The sequence below is a fragment of the Melanerpes formicivorus genome, unplaced genomic scaffold (genome assembly GCF_026170545.1).
Source record: "Melanerpes formicivorus ecotype bairdi unplaced genomic scaffold, bMelFor1.0.p_v2 SCAF_21, whole genome shotgun sequence".
NCBI lineage: Eukaryota > Metazoa > Chordata > Aves > Piciformes > Picidae > Melanerpes > Melanerpes formicivorus.
Window position 1 is genome coordinate 7,702,952 of NW_027142373.1, and position 10,201 is coordinate 7,713,152.

Consider the following 10,201-nt stretch of genomic DNA (forward strand, 5'->3'; position numbering starts at 1 on the left):
AGATTTTGAACTGAAACATTCGGACTGATGTTTTGCCAGCAGTGGGAAATGGTTGTGGACGTGGATCCAGAAACTTAGAACTATGCTTATTTGTCAACCTGTGAGTAAATAGGGTAGAGGTTTATATTGGGGCACATTCTGTCTGCACTGGTGTGGTTGAGTGTGTCTGTCTAGCTCTTGGTCTGCGTTTCTCACTCTCTTTTTCTCTTTGTGCCTCAAGCAGGCCCTGCCATGAATTTTCTCTGACCCCTTGGGGCCATTCCCACATGAAGCTTTGATGTGTGTGCCCAGAGCTTGATTGACAAGGAAGTTTCGGTGGCGGCAGCAGGGAAACGAAGAGAAAAGGGCAGGGCTTTGAACTAAAGGGCTTTGAGCTCTGAGATGCTGTGCTTACTTATCTCCTTCAGAATGTTAATTATTTACCAAGATAATTGGTCGGGAGGGGAAAAAAGAGAGGGGAGGTTATTAAAAAATTCCAACACTAACACGCTACAAAAACCTCATTTTCCAACTTGCAGCTGGCATGAAAAGGATGTTGTGTATAAAAGGGTTTGAGTGTATGTGTACTGGGGGGGTGGAAGCTTTTTAAGGCACCCATTTCCTAAATAGAGGGATCCCTTCAGACGAATGCAGCGGAAACATCAAAGCTCTTGCAAGAGTTTTCTCTGGGGTTTCTAAACCGTGTCTGGTACTTTTTAATTAAAAAAGTTTATGGAGAGCCATCTTTGTGACTGGAGCAGGCAACCTTAGGCTCTGTTGATTGAGGAATGAAATGTTAAAAGACTTAATAAATAATGATTTCTGGTAAAACGTCAGTTCAAGGATGTGAGGATGCCTGGCTGCTTTAGCAGGAGCTGAGACTTGGAGTAGGCTGAGGAATGTTTCCTGCTTCAGCCTAATGTGGTGGAGGCCACACTGTGCGTGAAAGGCTCCTACAGCCTTTGGGTTAATGTAAAAAAAAAATAAAGTAGTTGCCACATACATACTCATTTGAAGTTTGTAGTCAGGAAGATAGGGGCAGCTGTTTCATTTTGCCTCCAGTTAACACAGTTTTATTAGTCTCTGCATTAGGTAGCAATCCACAGACTCCTCCAAGACAATCAGGGTTCCTTTGAGTTCTGGTAATTGCTGTGCTGGATCAGGTCCAAGGGCTGTCATTCTGGTATCCTGACTGTGCTGATGGTGGCAACAGAGGTTCAAGAAAACTCAAGAGCAGGCAGCCTGCCCTCTTGCTAGCTATGAATTAATGATACAAAGATGGGCAGCTGCTTGCTTTTGTCTATTTATTTAGTTGTTGGATCAAGCTGAGAAGTTTGGTGGTGTTTTGACCGGGTGGTAGAAGCCCCATCCTGGGCGGTTTTTAAGGCCAGGCTGGATGTGGCTCTGAGCAACCTGATCTAGTGTGAGGTGTCCCTGCCCATGGCAGGGGGGTTGGAACTAGATGATCCTTGAGGTCCCTTCCAACCTTAACAATTCTATGATTCTATGAAAATGATCCAAAGAAGTCACTGAAATTATTCTCTTTAATTAGATTCCCTAATCATTGATGGCCCAACTAATTATTTTAGGGACTTCATTTATCTGAACTTCTTCCTGCTCTAATCCTTGTGGTTTAGCTCTCTGAATTTCCTTCCTTACACCCATTCTGCTGCTTCATTCCTTACTGACCTCAGAAGCATTAGCTACCAATGTTGAAAGATCTTTGTTATTTGTTAATGATGGGTAGCTCACAACACTTACTAGTTCACCTTAATGCTCGCTTCCCTGCTTGATTTTTTTGTTTTCCCTTCATTCAGGGCTGCACAGCATTTCTGAGACCCCCTTTTTCCAAGTAATGTTTATTCACCAGCTAAGGATTCAATAGCTGAAGGTTTTACTTCCATTTTCTCAGACTCCCAGGTGTTTAATCAGCCTGATTAAATTCATTAACTCTCTCTTTCTAAAATATGATGTTTGCTTTAATTGTTCACACATTTTCATTTCTTTTGGTGTTGAATTTTATAACACTGTGATTGGTGTTTCTTACTGGCTCAAATCTGATCCTATATATTACTTGGGGCTAGTTGAAAAGAAGTTCTTCTCTTTTATGTTTACAATTATTTCTTCAGTAGGTCATAACTTGAGCTACTGACAAACTCTCAACAGTGTAATTTCCTTTAATGTGTTAGTTTGTATATATTGAACACAATCCAGATTTTTACTGAATTTTATTCAGTCTGAATTTATGCAGAGGTAGTTGAATAAAGCTAGTTAGCCATGACATAAAAGACTAGGTGTGAAGCAAAGAAAGGAGAAGGTGGTGAGAATGGCCATAGTCAGCATAGGTTAGAGGCTTCATCACTTTGATTTGTGTTTATTTTAAATTGGAGACAAACAAGTGAATTGCAACAAGCCAGACACTGTATGGTGCATTACACTTGAGAGACATCAGTTCTCCTATTCTTCCTGTGTGATGGATGTATACCTTGAAGTGGAGGAAACTGAAATATAAAGCAGTGTGGTAAATTTATGGGCAGGTTAAATTAGGAAGCAGGCCTGCTGGCTAGAACTGTGGACATTTCCACTTCTCTTTTATTCCCCCTTTTTTTTTTTCCTTCTCTTTTTTAGGTGTGGCACACAGTATGACTAAAACACTCACTAAATGATTTGTGATTTGGCTGGCTGACATCTCAAGTAATAGTCAGAGGGGAATTGTTGAAAAACGTGGATCACTTATGCTGCTGTTTTGCTGCAATTAGTTCTGGCCACATTCTGTTTGTTATTTTCATCTGGTTTGGGGGTAGATATATAATTCCCAATCATCATTGATAACATTCGCAGATGAAATAAAGATGCAGCATGAGAAAGGCAGTTGTACAGTTACCTGAGTCATGTGATGAGCTAAACGGATGAAGAAAATGTTTGAATGGGGCAATTATTCTAACAAGTGACAACTAGGGATTCAGGCTGGATTTATGGAGGCATGGACTGCATCCTGGAAAGTTGTTGAAATGGCAAACAACAACTAGAGATAGGGTATAAATGTAGTAGATTAGAGTAGATTTCTGAGGGCAGAGCTGGATTTTCTTTCTCTTAACTATCAGCCTCTTAGGTCTTGGAAGATTCCTAATCATGCTCATGTTGTCTGCTCAGCAATGGAGAGTGTGTCTGAAATATAAAGGCCTGAGGTATGGGGACAGAGCAAAACAAATGGCAGGTCACCAGCACAGTGAGCTCTTGCTGTACAGGTCTTGTCTGTGTGTAGTAAAATAGATCATAGAATTTTGCTCTGTGTCTTACTCTGAGTGCCCTGTGCAAGTTTAGCCTTTTCTGAAATGTAGATGGTTCAGTGACCTCAGCTTGAGCTCTGTGCATTGGTCTGTAGTTGTCTAACCTGTGTCTAATGGTCACAGTGAACTATGAAATCATCTACAATCAGTGATCTCTTCTACTTTTGCTACAGGCTAAACTCTTTCCAACTGCTGTTGTTCATTTTGGATCTGAGGAGTGTAGAGGTGAGTGAATTTCCTCTCTTCTTTAGCTGGCTGTATAGTTCCTATAGGTAACCCTGAAGAATTACATCCTTAGATTCAAAGCTCTTCCTACGTAAGATAATGCAGTCCTTGAGAAGGCTGGTAGATGTTCCCCTTCTGAATGGCTCAAGCTCTTCAGAGCTAGCTTGGTCAGTTAGCTGGAGCACAAATGTAAACACAGTACCTTTCCTATGAGATCTGCTAGGCTGTGGAGAAGACATTGTCTCCTATGGGGACAAGAATGATAGAATGACCCTGAAAGGAAAGTCTGTTGTCCAAAACGTTCATTAGACTAATGAGTATGAAACACTTTTCCAGACCTACGATGGATATGGGAGAACAGATCTTAATCTTTGATTCTTTGTCACCTCTGTTTTATGCTTAGAATCTCTTTTTCTCCCAGAGATTAAAAAAGTTTTTGAGGTGCAGCAAGCACCAAAGGAAAAGTCAAGTTCTTGAGGCTTGCATGATGAAAACAGGCACCTTGAGATGTAAAATTGTCACAGTTCAGGTGTCCTGTGTCAGCTGGGGGCAGATGATGGAGATTTACTGTAGTGCCCAGCAGGTATTTGCTGAGCTGAAGACTGTGTGATTCTGTGGTGATTGATCTCTCTGTGTTACTAAACAAGTCTTTGGGTTTCATTTTTAAACAGATTCTTACCTGAAATCAGACCTGCTGAGCTCTGCAGTTTCCCCTTCTGCAGCTGATTTACTGGTAGCCAGGTACGTGGGGACTGAATGGAGTTGCAAATTGGTATTTCAGGGATGGGAAGCATGAAATAAGCCAATCTTACTACAAAGGGAAGTGTTCTGAACATACTAGGACTTCATTTTCTCCTGAAACTGTCATACTGCCGTATTTCACTTCATAGCTTTGTGAGTCCTTCTTTGCATAGTAGGATTTCAGCAGTAGGATTTCAAATAAGTTCTAGCACTTTTATCATGAAAAAGAAGAACCTTTTTAGTCTGACTTTAAAAGTTCAAAGGTGGGGGTTGTACAAGGGGTTGTTATGAAAAAACAAAGCTTAATTCTGCTTGGGTTTTTTCCTTCCTTAGATGTTTGTCCAAACCATCAGTTCCTTCTACTTCATCATCTTTAGAATCAACAGTTTCACCCCTGTCTGAACCACAAGTGGAAAGTGACCAAAAGACTGATGAGCGACCAGAGCCAGCGAGCGTGTGTGAAGCTCCACAGGTGTTGAGAAGGGTCCCTGGGAAAGTCCCCAAATGGCTGAAGCTTCCAGGTATCATGAAATCAGAGGAGTTATCTTCTTATTCTGAACTCCCCAGACAGGCAAACTCCTCTGTGCTAACCACATTGGATGTTGGCAGTACCCTTGAAGATGTCAGCATAGGGCTTGCAGGACGTTTCGTTCAGTGCTTGTGAAACACAAATCAGTTTGTTACTTAAACCTCGGCTTTTGCTGGAAAAGTATCTGAATGCAGGCTCTGGGCTTTGAGTCCTGCCTAACCCGTATGCTTGCAACATTTCTATGTTGTGGACACTTCTTAACTGTGCTGGTGTAGTTCAAACACTAGTAGGTGTGATACTCAACGTATCAAAGGCTCCCACGTCACCTGTTAAATGTCTTACATTATTTTCCCTTTGCTAGTATAATCTGATTTTAATATTTTCAATCAACTCCCTTAAAAGCAGTAAAAAGAAGAACTTTCTGGAATTCCCTGACTAATAATGCCAAATGTTAACTTGCTGAGTGATAATTCTAGCATTTCATTCTGAAAGATCCCTTGGGGCCATCAGCTCCAGCAAGGGTAGCATAAGGTATGAAATGATTGCTGGAAAGCTGCAGATAGTTGATGTGTTGCCCTGCTGTGGCTGGTGAGTTTTAGACTGGTACTGGGATACTGATGCAGATCATGTGGGTAACAGTATGTTAATTTCCCATTTTCAGTATGCTTGAAGCATTCAACTTAGAACATCCCCAAGTAAAGATTACCTGGATAAAGTATGAAATAACATCTCACCTACCTGTACAGCTTACCCATTAACAGCTGGTATGAAAGGTCAATAAGATGCTCTAACATGCATGTTAATAACATGTAGGATGAAGTTCTCCACTTGAAAAGTTATGATGTATTCACCATTCCATCTTCTTGAGGAGAGCTCTTACATGCTACCCAACATGCTGCTCTGAGTGTAGAATCCTCAGCAGCCAGATCATGTTACTGAGAAACAATACAGTACAATTTACATGGTTAAGTGTTTCAATGCTCTTATGTTTATTTTGTAGGTGGGAAGAGATGAAACACTGTGGGCTGCTGGATCAGGGAGCAGTCAGCTGAGCCTCTTTCCTGATGAGCTTACTCAGAATATGTAAGAAACTGTTGGTGGCCCTGGAGAGATTTAATTTGGATGAACACTACTTATAAAAATAGAAAATTGCTATTTGAGGTGCCAGTTGCACCTTTTGGAGGAGTGGAAGGCCTGCTGGTGGTCTTTGTGACTACAGAAGCAACGTTAGAGGTTAAATTTAAGGTTTCTTGCATGCAAATAATATGAATAGAGAATTAAAGGGGAAATAATTCCTATATACTTTCTGTGGAGGACTCTGTTTTTATCCATACTTTTCAATTAAAACCTTCACAGTTCTACTTTCAGAGTTAACTTTGAGTCTAGCTGCCTGAATTCTAGCAGCAAAATACAATCCAATCCAGTTTTACCTATAGCTAAGTGCTGCCTAGAACAAGTCTTCTCTCTGCTTCTTGCTGGCTGGGGTTAGTGTTGCTCATAATTCCAGGCTTTAGATAGCTGGAAAGTGAATGAAGAGGAAGCACTTAAACCAAGTCATTGAAACCAGTTCAAATGGGCTTTTCCTGTGAACCTTCTGGTTTGCTGCACTTGTATTGTTTTCAGTTGCCAGAATCTTGTCAACAAAGAACACAGGTATCTCTTAATGGAAAGCATGTGGAGGCTGGTTTTGCCCCAAGCTTTGTTTTATTTTCACTACATATAATTAACATCAGTAATACGCTGGGGGGGAATCTAGTAAAGGGGCCTCTTCACATGACTGTTGATCCGTGGACTTCTGTGGTCCCAGCGTTGTCCACAGCAGAGTAGCTGTTCTGCGGTTAACGTACAGAGGGGAGGACTTGCCCAGATCTTTGCCTCCTGCAGATGTTGTACAGGGATGAATACTGTTGGTTAGAACTGTGCCTATGCTGCAGATGACCTCTATAGTGCCACAGTGTCCATGGTGCTGTATTTTATTTGAAGTCTTCTCCATGGATCAGCGATTCATACTGGACAGCTGGGCTTCCATGCTACGGTAACATGTTTTCCATTTTCCCTGTGTAGACAATTGTTCCCTGAACTGTGTGTGCATCTGCACAATTTGTAGAGGTAATAAAGCAGAGTGGCCATAGGAGGCCTTTCGGTCGGTCTCTTTGATAGTATGTTTCTTCACCCAGTACTCAGTTTCTCTGTCAGTTCGCAGGAACCTGCTCCCTTTTCAATGGGCCTGTCATGCCTCATTCCCTTCCTCCCTTTTTTTTTTTTCCCCCCAACAAAGCAAAACGGAGCTTTGTACCATCTGAATGAACTTCAAAGTGGCTAGAAAGGGCACCCAGGGTTCCTGGCACTTGTCATTGTCTCCCAGCCTGGCCAACATTTCCCTTCAGGTCTAATTACTTCCAAATGCTCCCAGATGCTTTGAAGAAAGTCAGAGGGAGGGAGAAGCATGAAAGAAAGGTGGAAGAGAAAAAAAGAATCAGAGTGAAGGGAGCAGAATGCTGTAGCAAAAATGTTGATTGATTTCTTATATGTCACCCAAACATAAACAGGGCATGTGTGCAGCCACTGGCAGTGGGGAATGCAGGAACACTGTGTGCAGCTGCTGCCCTGGGTCCTCATAGTGCAAAGAGAGCCCTTCTGGCACTTAGCAGGCTGAGGATTGGGAGACTTCATATTGCTACCCATGTGCATTACCTCAGCCAGTGCTGCCCATACCTGTCCCTTAACTCAGCTGAGGATCAAACCCAAAACTTCTCTTTAAGGAGAATGAAAAATTGGTACCCTCAACGGCTAGAGCAGAATTTTTAGTCCCCTCTTCCTATGCAAATAATTCAGTTTAGCCACTGCTGGTATTAAAATACTGCTCTACTAACATTTACCTCAGTGATTCTCTTCAGTGGAGAAAGCTGCTGAATGGTCAGAGAAGGTTACTTGAGCCTTTTTAAGGCAGAGACTTTGAGAGACCTGTATGTCAGTAGGAATCAGAATGGAAGGAGAGATGAGGATTTGAAATCTGGAAAAGGCAAGGAAGTAGCAGTGAGTTCTTTAAGAGGGACAAGAAGCCCTGGTATTTAAAACTACAAGATCTTCACTAAGGTAGCTGCTACAAGGATTCCTGCCTGATGAGCTGATTTGAGTATCACTTCTGCTAGAGTAGCTCAACTGATCCCTGGCTTTGGGGGCATTCAAGAGTAGTAGTATTTGCCTTTTTAATTTTTTTTTTTGCTATTGCCTTTTTTTGTCAGAGGGTTTTGGGGCTGAAAGCTGAACTAGGTCAGTCTCTTCATTGGTTTCATTGTACAGCTGCACAAACAATTACCTTGGCAAAGAGGCTGTAGTGCAGAGGGATGGGGCACTACTTCAGCTGGTACTGTCATCAGGAAGAATGTCTACTGAATTGTGGTTTTAGGTGAAGTTTCCAAGTGGCTGGTGGCCTGCTTGATGACCTTGATAGCTCTTGGCTAAAGAGTATAGTGACCTAGTGAGCCTCTCCCTGCTCCAGCTGTCAGTGGGGGAAAACCCACTTGCTGTTACGGAGCATAAAGAACAGAGCCGGCCCCAGAGTGAGCAGCCCTGAACCATGCTGCTGTCAGCTGCCTCCTCTGCAGCTGCTTGTGTATTTCCCAACAAAGCCGGTTCAGTTGTGTGGGTCCTGCCTACATGTGTAAGGTTTCTTATTTCACAGCTTCCCCCTGTCCTCCCCCCTGGCTGAGGGGCCAGGCTGTCCCATGATGTGGGATTTTCACACATGCTGTTTGTTATTCTGTCCTTTTTCCTTTCGTCCTACAAAGATGTAGAGAAGAGGGTGGGTGAGGGGGGAAAACTTTGCAAGTCTTTGAAGCAACTTGACTTTCAATGATTAATTGCAGCAAAGAGCCTACACAAGGGAGGGGAAACTTGGGTTTAATTTATTGATGTTTCTTTGTGAGAACAAATTTATAGCACAGGCAAAGCAGCTTCTGAGGAGAATATCAAATGGTTAAAAGGTTCCAAGCACTCTTTGATGTCACAGCCCTGGAGAAATACTGGAAGGTAGTGAGGCACAGCCTCTGTTTATTTATAAAATAAAGATCAGTTACCTGCTTTTGGCAAGAGCCTGTGACCAAGCTCCTGTTAACAACCTATTCATTAGACAGGCTTGGAACTGGACCTGAAGTTTCTGCCACAGCTGCCTGCTGAGGTGATGAAAACCTGAAGTTAGGATGATGTTTCCAGCCATTAAATCTTTCCGAGCATCTCTGTGAAGCAGCACCTGTTTCTCACATTAGCTGAGGCAGCAACAGCATCTTCCTGTACTGTGAAGTAGGGTTTACTGCTAAAGGAGCAAGATGGACACCAGTCACAGACCTAGCCCACCACAACAAACATTGAAGCAGACTCTTCAAAACAGCCTCTGACAGCAGAGCTGCCTAGGTCTTAGCTACGCTTGGTAAAGGAGAGGAAGCAGAAGCAAAATGGCAGAGGGAAAAATATTGAGACTGCTCTTCCTTGAGCTAGACTGAAGATGAGCCAGATGTTTGCTGGCAGGTCAGGATCTTGTGCTGGTAGGCCACATGTGCCTCATGAGGCCTCTAGAAATCTAGAAGCTGTAAGGAGAGAGCAGCAAGTCAGTCAGCACATCTGCTGGGTCCCCAAACATCTCCCAGGAGGAAGAGGATTAAGCTGTCTCAGCCCACATCCTCCCCTCAGTGCAGCTCAGCTCCCGCAGCCACGTACCAGCTGCGGCAGCACTTTCTCCAGATGCTCGATGTCCACCTTCGCCAGGTCCTCGGCCTGTGCCTGCCGCGTTGCTCGTGCCGCTGCTTCTGCCGTGCAGAGGGAAAGGACTGTCAGAGGCTTTGGAGACGGTATGTGGGGGCCCGACGAGGGGTCGGGGGCCAGTTTCCCGGGAGGAAGACGCAGTCTCACGGGCTCTGCTCCCTAGAGAAGGCTTTTCACCGACCCACAGGGAGCGCAATCATGGCTGGAGGGGGCGAGCCGAAGGCTCGGAGGTGGATGAGATGGGGGTGGGAGCATCCTCTCGACCCCGTAACGAGCCGCTCTCGCGGCTCAGGCAGACCCCGATCCCGGCACCGGAAGGAGGTGCTGCACCCTCACCTCGGACGAACACCTTCAGCAACTCCGCCATCAGCAGCTGCGCGTCGCCGTTAACTGCAACAACAAAGCATTTAGGGGAAACGGGAGCCCGCCGCACTCTGCGTGGGCCCGCCCGCCGCCGCCCCGGTACCTCGGGTCCTGCTGTCCCGGAAGTGGAGGTGGAGCAGTCGGTCCACGGTCTCCTGCGCGGGGAGGAGAACGCGTGAGCGGGGCGAGGCAGAGCAGCTCCCAACCCGACCCCGCCGCCCGCTCCCGCCGCACCTTTTTGAAACCCTCTTCCCGCTCCTCCATGGCGCCGCCGGTCCCCGCCTCCCGGAAGCGCGGGCCGGGCGGGGGCGTG

General features: G+C 44.6%; 2 protein-coding genes across 4 annotated transcripts in view; one reads left to right on the plus strand and one right to left on the minus strand.

Annotated features, from left to right (window-relative positions):
- The window catches only part of ASPSCR1 (ASPSCR1 tether for SLC2A4, UBX domain containing), a 42,703-nt gene extending 35,808 nt beyond the window's left edge, over window positions 1-6,895 (plus strand). For both annotated transcript variants that reach the window (XM_068151358.1, XM_068151359.1), the window contains 4 exons: window positions 3,443-3,494; window positions 4,166-4,235; window positions 4,569-4,756; window positions 5,765-6,895. In XM_068151358.1, the coding sequence (XP_068007459.1) occupies window positions 3,443-3,494; window positions 4,166-4,235; window positions 4,569-4,756; window positions 5,765-5,778 (324 nt within the window). In that variant the 3' untranslated portion in view covers window positions 5,779-6,895. The remainder of the gene's footprint in view (window positions 1-3,442; window positions 3,495-4,165; window positions 4,236-4,568; window positions 4,757-5,764) is intronic.
- A 1,756-nt stretch (window positions 6,896-8,651) lies between these two features.
- On the minus strand, window positions 8,652-10,177 carry CENPX (centromere protein X). Of its 2 annotated transcripts, none has more exons than XM_068151373.1 (5): window positions 10,123-10,177; window positions 9,992-10,043; window positions 9,862-9,915; window positions 9,481-9,566; window positions 8,652-9,350 (listed from the first exon to the last, which is right to left on the minus strand). In XM_068151373.1, exons 1-5 carry the CDS (start codon window positions 10,150-10,152, stop codon window positions 9,336-9,338), a joined length of 237 nt encoding a protein of 78 aa, XP_068007474.1. In that variant the 5' UTR covers window positions 10,153-10,177; the 3' UTR covers window positions 8,652-9,335. The 2 variants fall into 2 exon arrangements, with proteins under 2 accessions (XP_068007474.1, XP_068007473.1); XM_068151372.1 differs by having other exon boundaries at window positions 9,481-9,569.
- Window positions 10,178-10,201: the final 24 nt, after the last annotated feature.

Coding starts and splice junctions, on each gene's coding strand:
- CENPX (XM_068151372.1), bottom strand. CDS start 10,152: ATGGAGGAGCGGGAAGAGGGTTTCAAAAAG. Junction 10,044..10,122: donor GGGAAGAGGGTTTCAAAAAG/GTGCGGCGGGAG, acceptor CTCCCCGCGCAG/GAGACCGTGGACCGACTGCT. Junction 9,916..9,991: donor CCGGGACAGCAGGACCCGAG/GTACCGGGGCGG, acceptor TTGTTGTTGCAG/TTAACGGCGACGCGCAGCTG.